The sequence below is a fragment of the Podarcis melisellensis genome, assembly GCF_964234715.1.
Source record: "Podarcis melisellensis genome assembly, chromosome: 9".
NCBI lineage: Eukaryota > Metazoa > Chordata > Lepidosauria > Squamata > Lacertidae > Podarcis > Podarcis melisellensis.
Window position 1 is genome coordinate 60,023,300 of NC_138541.1, and position 16,627 is coordinate 60,039,926.

At 43.8% G+C, this 16,627-nt stretch overlaps 2 protein-coding genes across 8 annotated transcripts in view; one reads left to right on the forward strand and one right to left on the reverse strand.

Moving 5' to 3' along the window:
* RFC1 (replication factor C subunit 1) overlaps positions 1 to 16,044 on the forward strand; it is a 62,120-nt gene extending 46,076 nt beyond the window's left edge. For all 4 annotated transcript variants that reach the window (XM_081924388.1, XM_081924391.1, XM_081924390.1 and 1 more), the window contains 14 exons: positions 193 to 297; positions 1,352 to 1,733; positions 2,823 to 2,932; positions 4,489 to 4,603; positions 5,156 to 5,244; positions 5,691 to 5,828; positions 6,115 to 6,210; positions 6,332 to 6,430; positions 7,245 to 7,399; positions 7,500 to 7,617; positions 9,288 to 9,433; positions 10,560 to 10,773; positions 12,779 to 12,955; positions 15,584 to 16,044. In XM_081924388.1, coding sequence (XP_081780514.1) covers positions 193 to 297; positions 1,352 to 1,733; positions 2,823 to 2,932; positions 4,489 to 4,603; positions 5,156 to 5,244; positions 5,691 to 5,828; positions 6,115 to 6,210; positions 6,332 to 6,430; positions 7,245 to 7,399; positions 7,500 to 7,617; positions 9,288 to 9,433; positions 10,560 to 10,773; positions 12,779 to 12,955; positions 15,584 to 15,661 — 2,022 coding nt within the window. In that variant the 3' untranslated portion in view covers positions 15,662 to 16,044. The remainder of the gene's footprint in view (positions 1 to 192; positions 298 to 1,351; positions 1,734 to 2,822; positions 2,933 to 4,488; positions 4,604 to 5,155; positions 5,245 to 5,690; positions 5,829 to 6,114; positions 6,211 to 6,331; positions 6,431 to 7,244; positions 7,400 to 7,499; positions 7,618 to 9,287; positions 9,434 to 10,559; positions 10,774 to 12,778; positions 12,956 to 15,583) is intronic.
* A 136-nt stretch (positions 16,045 to 16,180) lies between these two features.
* WDR19 (WD repeat domain 19) overlaps positions 16,181 to 16,627 on the reverse strand; it is a 36,765-nt gene continuing 36,318 nt past the window's right edge. For all 4 annotated transcript variants that reach the window (XM_081924361.1, XM_081924363.1, XM_081924362.1 and 1 more), the window contains one exon: positions 16,181 to 16,362. The gene's annotated coding sequence lies outside the window, so the exon portion shown is untranslated. The remainder of the gene's footprint in view (positions 16,363 to 16,627) is intronic.

Consider the following 16,627-nt stretch of genomic DNA (forward strand, 5'->3'; position numbering starts at 1 on the left):
TTCTGGAGCTGAAGGTTGCTTGTTGAGGTGGGGAAATAATTAGTGGAGACCTCTGATTTCAGGTATATTTTATTTGCTTAACCAGGTTCTACATCTGGTGCATTTGAACACGTTAGCTGGGTGCGATTGTGCTACTTTCTGACACTGAGCGCTATAAATGTGAATAACTGCAGACTTTGGCTTCTCTTATAGGCCTTAGCTTTAGGGACAAAAATAATTGATGAAGATGGTTTATTTGACCTGATTCGGAGCATGCCAGGCAAGAAGTCAAAGTATGAAGTGGCAGCTGAAGCTGAGGTTTGTACAAAATAGTTTAATTGACAACATTCTCTTATTTCTCTTTTTAATTGCAGAAGTAGTTGTTCTTTTGAATAACCTCAAGGCCAAAGAATGCTTGATGCCAGGAGATTCAATATCACATTTCTTGGCATTGTGTTGTTGCACAGCCTTTAGAAGGACTGTGGACTCGTGGGGTGGGGGCTATGAATTAGATTGCAGCATTTTTCCACGGCGAGTGGGTGCTCTATCCTTTCCTCACAAGCCGTATTCACAAGAAAAAGTATTCTTCCAAGCTGGGGAGAAAAATTACAGAAATCTTTGGCTTTTCTCCTCTTTCCTTACACAGCAGAGACAAAAAAAAACCCAACTAAAAGTGGATGAATAACCTCCTAGTTTGTGTGCTGACACTGAGACTTAATGTTATTGCCATGTATAGTGATTTTTTTAAAAAAGGTTATCCATCTGACAGAATAGGTATTCTATTGTAATTAAGGTTGGAGAAAACAATCTTAATTTGATGTGTGTCCCTTGCACATGAGCAGACTGGTAAGTCTGTGCCATCGCAAATCTGTGTGGAGTTTAGGAAAAATCCTGAAACAGCCTCACACTTTGCCACACTTGTTTAAAACTTCTAATTTAAAAGTCCCCGGAAGCCATTGTACATTATGATATGCCACCCCTTCCTGGTAACGGTATGGAGAAAAGGACGACTGCTGTGGAGGCAGCCAACTTTTTTTTTGCAGTGTGTCCCTGGTAGCCTTAAAGGGACATAATAAACTGTAATTTGGTTTTAACCACAGTTAGGGTTCAGACCTAACAGAAAAACAGAAAGCAGAAGAAAAAGCTTTCTCCTTCTAATGACTGGACTGGAGCAAGCCCAGGGCTCGCTCAGGTATGATTTAGTATACTTAAACTAGTGTTGTATCTGATCGTTTAGTGTTGTATCTGATCGAAGCCAGTGAGCTCCCGTTGCTGATCTTTTTGAGAATCCCTGAATTTCTAGAAGCACCATTTGAAAGCTTTTGTCTCCGAGCTCAGGCCTGCTAATTCTGGCATGTCTTTCCTTTTCAAGGCAAAGAAGGCCAAATCCAAGTGTGTGAAAACCCCACCGAAAACTGAAGCGGAAAGAAGAAAAATTAGCCCTCCAACTAGAGCGAGTGAACCCAAAAAGAAAAAAGTCACTCCTGAAAAGGACAATACCGTCAGATCTCCCAAGAAGCAAACAATGGAAGCAAGGAGAGGTCTGGACTTTGATCAGAAAGCACCAGAGAAAAAGGATCCAAAGGATGCTGGGAGCCCAATTCAAAAAGGAGCTGAGGTGTTATTATGGGTGGACAAATACAAGCCCACATCCCTTAAAACAATCATTGGGCAACAAGGTGACCAAAGCTGTGCCAATAAACTCTTACGTTGGCTTCGAAACTGGCACAGGAATATTTCGCAGGACAAACACGGTAATTGTGCAATAAATGATTCTTCTGGAACTTGAACCCTTTTTCCAGGGTCTTGATGATGTATATTACATTTACACAGTACATCTTAATGCCAAACCGTAGCCTGGTTGACAGATAGCATTGAAACCTGGTTTTATTTTAATCTGTTAATGTTCTGGATCTGGTCATTGCAATGTTAGTGTACAACTGAGTCAGAATTTTGCTTTTGTCGTGGGTTCCCTTCCCCTCCCAAGGAGTCCATAGCTGCTACCCCACACAGCTCTCTTACTGCCTCAACCACTGTTTATAGATACAATACTGCATTCAGTGAACCAGTATTAATGGTTTCAGTCCAGTAAAGCTATTTATAAACAGAGTTTTCTAATTAGCTTCCCAGCTTAACACATCCAATGTATTTAATTTGGTTTAAGGAACACAAACCATGTTTCAGCGTTGCCCTTGAAGCAAGTCTGGCTGAGGGTATTCTTTACAGTTGAAGCAACTTAAATCTAACATGAAGTTTAAGTCTTATTAGGTATTTATAGGTTTACAGGCTCAGTTTTGCTTTTGAAAAAAAAACCTTTAATACCTTGCCATTTCAAACTGATACAAAACCCACAGACATTTCAGAGTAAATTTGCTTGAATTCTGCAGTGTTTTTTTTTATTTTAAAAAGTTCATTTTTTCTGGCATTAAGAACTAATCTACATATTCAGAGTAATTGTGTGCCCCTGTTGGGACTGTACAACTTTAGATTGAAAATGGAGGCTTGCATGTGGTGAGTTTATTCATTTTAAATACTTGCATCCTGTTTTACTACTGAAGGTTCTGAAGGTGGCATTTAGATACTATCTCATGTAAAACGAAAAGACGTACTGAAAACACTAGCACATGTAGCCTGGTTTTCTACATTTGGATTTTTAAAAATAATTTTGGGATGGGCAGAGATGTCCAACATGGCACTCCCTTCGTTGGATTTGTATCTGGGTTTTTTGTTTTGAAACTGCTTTGTTTCTGTTTCATTGAACAATCTCATTAAACTGTTGCTTGTTTTCCTCTTGGCTGTTATATGACATGGTTGGCTAAAGCTTCCCTCTCTTTTCCCTGCAGCAAAACCAAGTAAATTTGGAATCAAAGACGACGGTGCTAGTTCCAAAGCAGCTTTGCTGTCTGGCCCCCCGGGGGTTGGCAAAACGACCACTGCTTCCCTAGTTTGCCAAGTGAGTTGCATTTCCCCCCCAAAATGGGGACTGCATGCGAAGGAAACGAGAGCATTGGGATGAACTTCTTTGGGGGCTGTTTGATGGAGGAAGTGACTGAACAACAACAGAAATGCATTTTCTGGTATTGCAGTGGACCTTGACAGCTGCTTTCCTGCTTAAGTCTATCAGTAAATCAAAGCTGGCCTGCATGTCAGTGCACACCATATACAGTGGTACCTCGGGTTACATAGGCTTCAGGTTACAGACTCCGCTAACCCAGAAATAGTACCTCAGGTTACGAATTTTGCTTCAGGATGAGAAAAGAAATCGTGCTCCGGTGGCGTGGCAGCAGCGGGAGGCCCCATTGGCTAAAGTGGTGCTTCAGGTTAAGAACAGTTTCAGGTTAAGAATGGACCTCCGGAACGAATTAAGTACTTAACCCGAGGTATCACTGTAACAGCATCCACCTCGGCCATTAGAGAGTTCTGAAAGTTCCCCCACTTACTGGAGGCGACTACAGTCAAATACGGTCAAACACCATTTTTCGATTGTCTCGGCTGCCGATTGTCTCAGCTGCACCCTGAAGTGAATGCTTTCATTTTCACCATTCACTTTGCCGACAGCCCTTTGATTTTCGGTTTTTGAACGTTTCAGAAGTCAAATGGACTCCTGGAATGGACTATGTTCAAAAACCGAGGTTCTACTGTATGCAGGTGGACTGGCTTTGGCTGTACTGTCACTTGTCACTCTCCCTCTGGCTTCCCTAAGAATTAGAGGGGCTAGGACAATTGTTTGCTTTTGATTTGCCGTATTGGCCCGAATATAAGCCGCACCTGAATATAAGCCGCAGCTTTAAAATTCAAAGGGAAGAAAGAAAAAAAGACAATACCTGTATATAAGCCGCTCCCTTAAAATTCTGCAGGCACTCACATCCGTTCTGTTTTACAGTATGTCTGTTTCAGCAGCGATATCGTAAAAGCCCATTTTTGTAAGGTTGTGAATTTAAGCCGCACTTTAACTTTTCACAGTCAGAATTTGGGGGAAAAAAGGGTGGCTTATATTCAGGCCAATATGGTAATTCATTTCTATATAGGACTCTGAAGTCTGTTTTTTAAAAAAACAAGGTTGCAACTGTAACTGCAACTGCATTTTTTTTTTAAAAAAGTTGAATTATAATGTTCTGTGGTATCCTGTTCTGTGGGTCAGGTCCATCTGTTTAGTTGACCTAATCCACTATGACTTACTGTTTTAAAAGCAGAGTTGCATGCTTAGTTTTTTCAGGTCGTCATTTTCTCTCTGGGGTCATTTTTATATTGGTGGCTAATCACAAAAACAATGGCTAGTTTAGAGAAGATCCAGGGCCACAGCTGATCTCTTGAGGAATACCTTCTGACTCCCCAACTTTTAACTGGAATCAAGTGGTGTGCATAGAAGATTGGGGGTTGTGGTTATTGATCTTATTGACCGTATCCCTAGAATAAGACTTCTTGTTGGCTGCTGGACTAATCTATACAGTATAAACATTTTTTGTTTGTCTTATTGACACTGCTGTTTCATTTGTGTGTTTGGCTTAGGAACTGGGCTTGAGCTATGTGGAATTAAATGCCAGCGACACTCGTAGTAAGAACAGCCTGAAGGAGGTGGTTGCCGAATCTCTAAATAACACCAGCATCAAAGAATTCTGTTCAGGTATCTTCATTACCCTTTCTGGGCATTCCTTCTTACTGGCTAGAACAATTAATGTGGACTCGCTGTCACCAATTTCACAGTTAGGCCCTAATAATTCCCTCTTGCTCAAAAAATGGTATTCTATCTTGGATTGATTTTTTGTAAGCAGCAGCGTTTTCAGGAGATGGGCAGGTTCACATCAGACAGTTTACCATGACATGAAACTGGGCCTTTCTGGACAGTTTGTTGCCCTAGAATGTAATAAAACACAATCCCTGTCTTAGCAATACCACAGATCATGGCTTGCTTTGCATCCAACTAACCATGATCTGTAACCAAGCTTCAGTCTTGGTTTACTAACTGAGTTTCTTTGGGATGAAACAAACCATAATCCCTGGTTCAAATGTAATGAGGTGGTGGTTTATTTCTTCCCTGCACGAATTGGAAGGAGTGAAGTGGGTGTGGTTTGCTTGTGCACAGTAAGTTGTACTTTGTGGCTTACTATGAATGCGGCCGTACTGCGTGGGGAGAAGATCACTTTGCCTTTTCTTACTCTTCCTCCATCATCCTCAGGCACATCATCTTCAGTCAGCACAAAGCATGTCCTAATTATGGATGAGGTGGATGGAATGGCTGGCAACGAAGACAGGGGAGGCATCCAGGTAGAATAACGTCCATGAAAAGTGTAAAAGTGATTATTGTGAGTTTTTTTGGGGGGGAATGAGGGGTGGAAGTTCAGACAGCACAAGGAACAGATCTTAGTTTAAAGGACAACTGGTTGGAAATGAGTATCATGTCTTTTTGGTCTCAGAAATATTTTATCATTCCATTTTGTGCCGACCGCTTCTTTCACAAAAATGTAAGGAAAAAGCTCAACCTTGCTTTGGTTTATCAAGTTGGTCTACTAGAAAGCTTTTGCTTTCCTTGAGACTAATTCACTAACAGCAGCTTGAGCTGTTAAGCAGCTGGGTCAATCCTAAATGTCTGAAAGCTAGATGAGATGCATGGCAAACTTGCATCAAGTTGCACTAATTTGCATAGCACTGTGGTTGGTACCAGCAGAGCCACACAAATGGCTTCATAGTGGGGTTGCATTCTCTAATTGCAGGAACTGATTGACCTGATTAAACATACAAAGGTTCCTATAATTTGTATGTGTAATGATCGGAATCACCCAAAGATGCGTTCCCTTGTCCACTACTGCTTTGATCTTCGCTTTCACAGACCACGCGTGGAGCAGATTAAGGTAGGCGGTTGACAAATAATATGCTGGGACTCTCTTAAAGTAGGACAGTAAGAATTGCCTTTCTGGGTCAGTCCAAAGCCTTTCTGCAAGAGATCCAACAGATGTTTCCAGGAAGCTTAAAAGCAGGGTGTAACAGTGTTGCTTTATTTTCCCCAACTTTGGGGGGGGGGTCATTACCTTAGATAGTACCATCAGAGAGAAGTGATTCCAATTACCGGTAGTTGTCATGGATAACAACCACTTATAAATCTATTCTTCATGAATTTCTCTACTTTCCTTCTCGCAGGGTGCCATGATGTCCATTGCCTTTAAAGAGGGGTTAAAGATTCCACCACCAGCAATGAATGAAGTCATCTTGGCAGCCAATCAGGATATCAGACAAGTGAGTTATTGATCAGTGCCAGCCTTTAATCCGTAGTCATTTATTTAGTCTGCTCTCTATCCATGGCGGATGGAGTTTCAGAAACCAAAATGAAGCACTAACCTTCCTGTTTTGTTCTCAGGTTTTACATAATCTCAGCATGTGGTGTGCAGGGAGCAAATCTCTGACCTACGATGGTGTCAAAGAGGATGCTAACAAAGCAAAAAAGGACATCAAAATGGTAGGATGAAGTTTGGCTTGGGGAATGCCATGTCTGTGCCAGCTTGCTTTGCAACAGGACCTGCATAATTAGATTTTTGCCAGAAGTTGTACGTCTAATTTTGGCCTTAAAAAAGAAAAGTACAGTAATAGTATTGGGAACAGGCACTGAAGCTCATGATACCCCAGATATTGTTAGCTTTGAACATGTAAACACTGAGCCAAATCAGACTAAGGCTGCAGTCCTGATCCCACATACCTGGAAGTAGGGCCCAGTGAATTCAGTAGGACTTAATTCTGGGTAAACGTGGCAACGATTGTGCTGCAGAGTGTCTTACTTATTGGAGTCCTTGAGGTTCAATGTAAAATATGAACCAACCTGAATCCCTTGATAATCATCTGAGGCCCTTCTTTGTGTGCCTCCTCCATGAGGTCCAGAGGGTGGCAATAGGAGAATGGGCCTTTTCTGTGGTGGCCCCCCATTTGTGGAATGCTTTCCCCAGGGAGGCTCACCTGTTGCCGTCATTACATATCTTTAGGCCCCGGGCAGAAACCTTTCTCTACAGTCCTTTGGGTGATTAAACATTCTATGACCTTTTAAATGCGTCGGGGGCGGGGGGCGGCATTATTGGTTTGTTTTTGTTTTATAATGTCTTTTGTGTTCTCATTTTATATTTTTATGTTGTGAACCACCCTGTGATCTTTGAATCAATTTAATAAAGAGTAAGAAAAGCTCTTGTAGTGGATGCTTGCCCAGATTATTCCAGGGCTAATCTCTGCAATTGGTACAGAAGCTTTGCTTGATGGTAGAATTCAGAGCCTGTTTATTTTTGCAGGGCCCTTTCGATGTTGTCAGGAAGGTTTTTGCTACCGGAGAAGAGACCTCTCACATGTCCCTTATAGACAAATCGGACCTCTTCTTCCACGATTACTCTCTCGCCCCGCTCTTTGTCCAGGAGAACTACATCCACGTGACCCCAGCTGCTGCAGGGTGAGTTAAATGAATCTGAACAATTTGGATTGTGTAGCTGCATCAGGACTAACAAAAGTACAATTGTTTGTGAGTAATGTGAGCCATCATTTCCCCCCAGGGGTAACATGAAGAAACACCTGATGTTGCTTAGCAAAGCAGCTGACAGTATTTGCGATGGCGACTTAGTTGACCGGCAGATTCGCAGCCGACAAAATTGGAGCCTTCTACCTACGCAGGTTACCCACTTCTTTAGTTTCCAGAGCATATTGTGTGGCTGCCTGAGGGGTATCTGCTGCTGCTTTGTTGCAGGCTGTGGCAGGAGAAAAAAGCCCAGGATTTGTGCAAAGTAGAGTGGGGCTGAACTTTTCAGCCATACTTTTCCCCATCAGTTTGTTTTGCGGGAGGGAGGAGTGAAAACATGCCAGCTAAAAAACCAGGGAGAGGTGGGGAGAATTTCAGAAAAACTTTGGAGGGGTAGAATTTTGTCCGTGAGAAACTCTTACAAAGTGACTGAAGGAGGGTGGATGCTCTCAACTTTGAAAGGTCCTCATGAACAGCTTTGAAAGCAGGGGTTGTATTGGCTGTCAGCAGTGTAATTTCCTGATTTCAAAGGCCTTTTCTCTTCCTGCTAGGGTGGGAAGGGATTTGTCTCGGCAGCAAGCACTTTCAAAAGTGAATCTCAGAGTCGGAAGAGACCACAAGGACTCATCAAGTCCAACCCCCTGTAATCTTTTGCCCCAAGTGTGGCTCGAACCCATGACCCTGAGAGTCTCATGCTCTACCAACTGAGTTATTGTGCTGGTAATCATTGGCACAATTTCCATCTCAAAGCACAGGAGTGCTACATACAGGGATCAAAGTTAACAGCCACAGCCTGTGGCTACTTCCCAGTAAGCACCAACCTCTCCTCTGGACGTTTCTCTGAACCTTCACATGTGACCTGGCCTGCCTGGTCCTTGAGACTCTCCAAGCTTTGTACCTTCAAGTTACCGTATTTTTCGCTCTATAAGACGCACCAAACCATAGGATGCACCTAGTTTTTGGAGGAGGAAAACAAGAAAAAAATATTCTGAATGCCAGAAGCCAGAACAGCAAGAGGGATCTGGCTTATGGGATAGCCTCTTGCTGTCCTGGCTTATGAGATAGCCACGCGCAGCCACTCCTGGGCAACGGGATGAAGGCTCCCCCTGCCTGGAAGAAGCTGCGCGTGGCTAAGGCAGAAGCCAGGACAGCAAGCGGGATCACTGCGCAGCGATCCCGCTTGCTGTCCTGGCTTATGGGATAGCCACGTGCAGCCTCTCCCGGGCAGCGGGAGGAAGGCGCCCCTAAGAGCCGCACTCCCTTTAAAGAGTGCGTGGAGCATGTATGTGGCTCTTGGGGGCTTTTCCCTGAGGACAGCCCTTTTCCCTCTTCGGGGAAAAGCCCCCAAGAGCCGCACATACGCTCCACGCGGCTCTTTAAAGGGAGCGCTGAGCAGAGCCTCCCACCTGCATTCGCTCCATAAGAAGCACACATTTCCTCTTACTTTTTAGGAGGGAAAAAGTGTGTCTTACAGAGCGAAAAATATGGTATTTTGCCTTGCTGGAATGTGCCTTTAGCCTGTGATGCCTCTAGCTTTCCTGGACAGAGAGATGTGTTTGCAGAAACCTCGTCTTTTACATGGCTGAAATGCAGCCCACTACTTTGCCTCTTGCTGGGCCCAACACATGACCCCTGGAATTAATGGGGGCCCTGGGCTGGAAAAGGATCCCTACGCCTGTGCTGGTGATGGTACTTCCATCTTCACCTCTGTTCTGCTACTATTGCCTTGGGTACCATTCTGTTTTTTCTGTGTAGCGTATTAGAAAATAATGGTGTCCATTATAGTCTCCAGGGAAAACTGATGGATGTTTCCTTCATTGTTCAGGCCATTTATTCAAGTGTCCTACCCGGGGAGCTGATGAGAGGCTACATGAAACAATTCCCAAATTTCCCAAGCTGGCTGGGCAAATTTTCATCAACAGGAAAGCACGATCGTATCATGCAAGAGCTGTCGATGCATATGAGCCTCAGGTAATCCTGGTGACTGTTGCAAATTCCCCCATTATGGACAGTGTTAGAAACTCGAGATATATAAGCCAAAAGGCACCTGAAACTAGGTTACGGTCACCACAACAGAATGTTTTGGTACCGCCTCCCCCCCCCCTTTAAAATTTATTGTTACTATTCATCTCATATCTACACCGCTTTATATTTTCTAAAAATCTCAAAGCAACACATTAAAACATCAAATAAAACAAATGCAAGCTTCAGGGGAAATATTTCATATCCTTCTCTAAGTGACATTTTGCTTTCCCCATATTTATTTACCTACTTAATTTATATAGCTGCTCCCATAGCAGAAGGACTGTAGGAAGCCAGGGTGGTGTAGTGGTTAGTGTGTCGGACTCGGACCTGGGAAATCAGGGTTCAAATCCCCATTCAGTCATGAAGCTCACTGGGTGACCTTGGGTCAGTCACAGCCTTTTAATCTACCTCACAGGGTGGTTGTTAATTGTGTAAACATGGCCACCGTGATCAAGTTGCCAAAGGTTTATAATGTGAGATTCTTTTTTACTACTGGTTACTGAAACCCGTAAAGCATTTTGTATAATCTTCTGTAATTAGAATTCTGCAGAACACAATTTATCAACAGGAATGGGTCAATATGCTGAGTTCTTACACATTTTTTTCAGTACCGGCATTCTCTCTTGATTTTGCATTAAACTGGTATTCCCATTCTGCAAGATAGATCTTAAACATGTTACCTTGTTGGGTAGATTTGCTGCATTCATAGTATTTTGGGTGTCCTTTGGGCAGAACAATTCTGGTTTAGAGAGTATTCTTTGGGTGGAAGGTCCTGCTGCATGACTCCTAACCTTTATTGGTAGTCCCTCGAGCTGCATTGCCTCCTTGGCACATAAGTACTTTCCAACATGCTAAGCACGCCCTCCTGCCTCTGTTTTGGCCGTCAGATGAACTTACATCTGCTTTATACCAGTCTGGAAGGATGGCCATACCTCAAACCCACTGAGTGATGTTCACTAGAGTATGGCAACGATGGGACCTGAGATTGCCTCTATGCAGGGCACGAGCCCTCCCTGCCTTCAGAAAGGCTTTAGGGGGAAACCCACATAATGCTTCTTCTCCCTCCCTATAGGACACATGCAAGCAAGAGAGCAGTAAATCTGGACTATTTGTCATACTTACGAGATGCAATTGTGAAACCTTTGACTCGCCTGGGAACAGATGGAGTGCAGGATGCTGTAGCATTTATGGATACTTACTGCTTGATGAAGGAAGATGTCGAAAGCATAATGGAAGTAACCAGTTGGGGAGGCAAACCTAGTGAATTTTCTAAAGTTGATTCCAAGGTAAGTTGCTCTTACGTGGATTATTGTCTGCCAAAAACATTTTACGGGCTTCCTTAAATAGGATTCTCATACGTCCCCCCCCCCCCCGGGTAACCTATTTCAAAACAGAACATTGGGTGTTTGCTGTGAATGTTGTGTCTGCTGCATGTAGGAGGCATCCTTGGGAGGATGGCCTAAACCACCAAGCCTCTTGAGCTCGCTGATCATAAGATTGGCGGTTCAAATCCACATGGCGGGTGAGCTCCCGTTGCTCTGTCCCAGTACCTGCCAACCTAGCAGTTTGAAAGCACACCAGTGCAAGTAGAGAAATAGGTACTGCTGCAGCAGGAAGGTAAACTGCGTTTCCGTGTGCTCTGGCACTCGTCACGGTGTTCTGTGGTGCCAGAAGTGGTTTAGTCATGCTGGCCACATGACCCGGAAAGCTGTCTGTGGACAAACGCCGGCTCCTTTGGCCTGAAGCGAAATAAGCACTGCACCCCATAGTCTAATTCGATTGGACTTAACCGTCCAGGGATCCTTTACCTTAGGAGGCATCCAAAAACGAGTGAGTTAACTTTCCTCGCACTGTCTATGCATGAGTCATTGGGGGATTTAACCTGAAGCTCTGCCATTGTCTGTGCCTCCTGCATGCCAACTGGGAACACAGGTTACTTACTGCGAATATTCCTTCTAGCAGATGTGAAGGGAGAATCAAAGGCGGAGGGGGTTACGTCTCCCAGCCTAAACCATATAGGGGGTTTACCCACTTGCTTCCAGGTGCCTTCCACACTAAACAGGGCATGTATAGCTTCATCTTTCTCCTAACATACAAAGGCACTCAGCTAGCTGAAGTCAGTGCCTTTGCATGGTATTAGTCACTAGGCTGATTATATAAGCGGTGGGGTTTTTTAAAAAGAATGTTTAGATCTTGTTGTTCAAATAAGCTCAGAGCAGAACAGATAAGGTTGTAGTTGGGCCAATTAATCAACTGCTTCAGAAGTCAACTAGATTTGCCGTATGGGATTCTTTGGGTTGGCTGATACATGAGACAGGCCCTTGCAGGTAAAGAAGAGCGAGCAGAAACCCTAAGGAAGATAGTAACAGGCAAGGTTCAGTTTCTGTGGGTTAGAGCTCACATGTTCAGATACTTGGGCCAGTTTGTCAGTATTTGGGAACCTCCCAAAAGTGAGAGAGTATTCTTAAGAGGAAGATTTTATTCCCTTTCAAGGATGAGAAAATACTGGCCCATGGGTCTGATGTGGCCCACAGCATGTTTGCAGCCCAGCCCACAATCTCTCCCCTGCACACAACAGTTAGGCTTAATTGTGGTGGGAGGGTTAGCCCTACCCTGCCCTGGCCATAAATGGGACCTTTTTCAAGTCTAACTGCTGTGCAGCCATTTATGGCTGAGAAAGAAGGGAGAGGTTTGACAGAATGGAAATGGGTAGCTCCACTCCACTCCAACAACTTTAGCTTTGGATCTATCCACCAACTCTACTCCCATTCACCCCAAGTCAGATAAACACCTCTTGAATGATTTTTATCCTGAGGAAATGTTCTTGACATTGGACTGTTCTCCTTGGCTGGGACCCTTTTCCTCCTCCTCTCATTGAAAATGGAAATCTCCCTTTCTCTTCAAAATGTTCTACCCTTGTTTTGTTTTACTGGGGGATGATGTGTCCTAGCTAACAACACGTTGGTTTTCAAAAATCCTTCCATCTTCTCATGCAACCGCTGTGTGTTGCAGAGGATTCCAAGGCATGGTGTTCAGGGTTGTTGGACTCCATTACTTCATGTGAATCGAGTGAATTCTGGCAAACACCTGCCTTCTGCATTTGCACATTACTTGAAAAGATCAGCAGTAATGGAAAAAGCTGTCTTTTCAGAAAACCTTGTCTGCTATTATTGCCCTTAAGGTACTCCTGAATTCCCCAGAATGCTGCTTCAAAACTGCTGCTCATAGCTGGTAAGTGGCCACAGGGAAACTTCAGTGCCTCACTCCAGATCTTTCCTTTACTGTGTGCAGGTTAAATCTGCCTTCACACGAGCCTATAACAAAGAGGCCCACCTTACACCATATTCTCTGCAAGTGGTGCATAAGGTGAATCGACGAGCAGGATCGTCGGTGGATGAAGAACTGGAAGCTGAAGAAATCCCATCTGAGAACGAGCAAGACACTATTGAAAATGATGCAATGATTAAGGTAACATTTTTTTGGCTGACAGGGCAGTTAAACGCCAGGGGAAATCAAACCATCTTTAAAGGTTTAATAAAACCAGGGACTGATTTGTGCAAGGCTTCTGTCATCTGCCAGTGTGTGTTCTTATTAAGTCTTGTTTACACCAGTAAAGTGATTGGTCTGAAGTTTGGGCCAAAAGTGTTCAGACACCTTGAGTCTTAAATCCTTAGTTAAAAAAACAAAAAACCCAACACTCTGGCTTGCAACAGACTTGTTCATAGCAGGAAAATAAATTAGAGCCTGATACTGTCCTATGTTTTAATAATGTTAGAAGCTGAGGGTAGCCTTTGAATGTTTGCTTTCCACAAGAGCTTTTGGAATTATTCCTCTGGAGGTGTACGTGTGGAAAATGTTATGTGAAAATTAATAATCCAGACAGACTTTTCAGGGAAGATTTGCAAGTGGGAAATAGTAGTTATCTTGGAGCTTTGCATTTCTCGACAGACACATGGAATGCAGTTCCACTGCATACTGTGTGTGTTGTGGGGAACCAACCCTGAGTAAATGTAGTAGTGACCTTATTTGCATGGGTGATAGTTTACAGTACATCTAAACCTACGAGGATTGTGGTTTGTCTCACTGAAAGCAAACTAGTATTATAACATCTCAGAAAACTGGCAAGTTGATGTCTTCATATGCCACATTTCCTTACTGAAGAAATGTTGCCGTGAGACATGCTAGCAGTGTTGCAGTTGTGAAACCTTGCTATTTAATAGAAACTGTCCTCAATACTACTGATTTTCTGGCATGAAGCATAAAATGTGACGTTAATTTTCTTCATCTGTATAATTTTCCTTATAATCATTTGGTTTTAATTCCCATCCTTTCTAAATGTTCACTGAACTTAGAAATGTGAGCAGGGCAGTATTACAGGAAAGATGCTTTTATTTATTTGTTCTGGTCAACTTATCCCTTCGTACTTTCTCTTTCCTTACAGCTTCCCTTGGGAAGGAGGGGTGGTATTTTTAAAAAAGAAATGTTGTGTGCTTTTTTGGCCTGGGTATTGATACATGGGCTAGACCATGATGGCTGCTTCATTCAGTGGTGTATCACAGGTGAGACACTTGCTGCTCCTGAGTCCCTCTGCCACACCAGAGGGACACAGGAGTGGCTGCTGTTTCACCTGCAGGAAGCTTCTTTCAGCTGCTCTGCAGTGGAGCAGTTTAATGAAGCCCCAACCGGGGGGGGGGGGCACGTTGGCCAACTGAGAAGCTGATCAAGCCCCCCCCCCCCCGGGGCAGCTGTGTGTCCCTCGGTGGGTGGAAACCCTGCAACCAAAGCCTTACAGGCTCCACCTGCTTGGCTACTGCCACCTGGCTGGATAGACTGAGTCTTTACTCCCAGGGTGATTGACCAGGGTAAAGATGCAGCACGCCCTGGATGAAGGCAGCCAGTCATCCACACAAGCAAGTGGCTGGTCTTATAACTCCCAAGTGACCAACTGCTCATGAGGAGGCAACACACAGAGCAGGTTAAGGAAGCCCCTGGGACCCTACCCTCCAGCTTGTATGGTAATGTAACTTGCTCAGCCAATGTAGCTGGCTGCTTCTACCTTCCCTAAGGTGGAGAGGAGGAAGCAGCCGGATACATTTCAGACATTACAGTGGTGCCTCGCAAGACAAAATTAATTCGTTCTGCAAGTTTTTTCTTCTTGCGAGTTTTTCTTCTTGCGAAGCACGGTTTCCCATAGGAATGCATTGTTTTGTTTTACTGGGGGTGGGCCAATTAATCAACTGATTAATTGATTTCCTATGGAAACCGCCTTCAGACCAGGTCCGGGGACAGTCTGTCCTGTTCTGAAGGCTGGTGGTGGGAAGAAAAGCCCTTCTCCCCACCTCCCGCCCCGCAAGCTCCGGGGCAGGAGGGCTTTGCGCCCGCCAGCGATTTTAAAATGCTGGCGGGCGGCAGCGAAGCCTCCGCTGTCCCGGGGGCTTTTAAAATGCTGGGGGTCAGCAGCGAAGGCTTCGCTGCCGCCCGCCAGTATTTTAAAATCGCCCGGGACAGCGGAGAAGTCTCCGCTGTCCCGGGAAGGCAGGCAGGCAGGGGGGAGCAAAGACTTTCGCCCACCGCCGGCCTTCAGAAGAGGTCCAGGACCTCTTCTGAAGGCCGGCAGTGGGCGAAAGGCTTTGCTCCCGACGCCCAGCATTTTAAAAGCGGTCCGGGATAGCGCAGCGCAATTCTCTGCTATCCCGGACCGCTTTTAAAATGCTGGCGGTGGGGAGCAAAGCCTTTCGGCCCCCGCCGGCCTTCCTGGACCTCTTCTGGAGGGGGGCGAAAGGCTTTGCTCCCCACCGCCAGCATTTAAAAGAGGTCCCCGGAGATTTCCCTATGGGCTTTCTTCTTGCAAAGCAAGCCCATAGGGAATTCATCTTGCGGAACGACTCAAAAACAGAAAACTTTCGTTTTGCGAGGCGTTCGTCTTGCGGGGCACCACTGTATGGTATAGCAGCATTTAGCTGCTGCTATATCACAATGCTGATAACCATATTGCCCAGCTCTAGTGCTTTTAGAGACCTTAAAAGCAATTTGCAAGTATTCCTTGGGACAGAAATATTTCCATCTGACTTAAAAACTGATTTTTCTTTTCTGCAGAAGACAACCAAGACTGCTAAGCAACCAAAAAGGAACGGAGATGTTAAAAAGGGGAAAGCCAAGAAGAAGTCTAAATAAATGGTTCAGTGCTGACAAATGCTCCGAACCAGCTATGCAACTGTTACTTTATGCTGAGGGTGTTGATAAAACAAGCTTAGTCATTTTATCATCACTACACAAATACAAATATGTAATATACTGAATAAATAGGACTAAATGCAATTCTCTGTCTATTGATTTGTATGCACAGTGGCTTTGTTAACAACATCTAGAAAAAATAAACACTGGCCTGTTTGTTGCATTTACAATATTTCATCTGTGCAAAGCTGATACTTTTTAAAAATAGCTATTATGTTGTCAATTCCTGTATATATAGTATATAGATTGGTCTCTTTTGTACATTATAAGAACACAGCAATGTTTAAAAATTGCAATAAAACTAATTTCCTATTTTTAACCAATTTTTCTTTTTTACTTCTTGTATCTTACACCGACTGGGGTTTAGGCCCTGGCCTAAATAATCAAATTTGTTCTCTACTTCGACCCTGCCCTTGCCATCTTCAAGAAATCTTGCCATCTACATAGATTTAAGACTAATTTTTAGCATTAAAAATTTATTGTAAACCAAAAAGGCCATAGTACAAAATTTCTATAAAAGAAATATTTACAGTTTCACAGATCTGATAAACTATAAAATAATTTCAAGCATAGCCGTACCAACTGGGCTTAAAGTTTTGAAGCATCCTCTAGCGTTGCAGCATTTGGCTGGCCACTATCTCCTGAAAATAAACACAGATGTTCTAACTCTGAACATTTTGTACTGGAGAACACCAGTCTGGTAGCTAAAAACATGAAATGTCGCAAACTACATAGATTCAACATTCTGGGAAAGCGAGAACAATTGGCAAACTTTTAAAATTATGTTTCTACATTATTTCAACAAACTCTCCTATAAAATTCCCCTCCGTGCTATGTAAGACCACAAACTACCCTCTATTTTTAGCATTTAAAAGTAGTCAATGTTCCATTAAATTTTTGAGATTC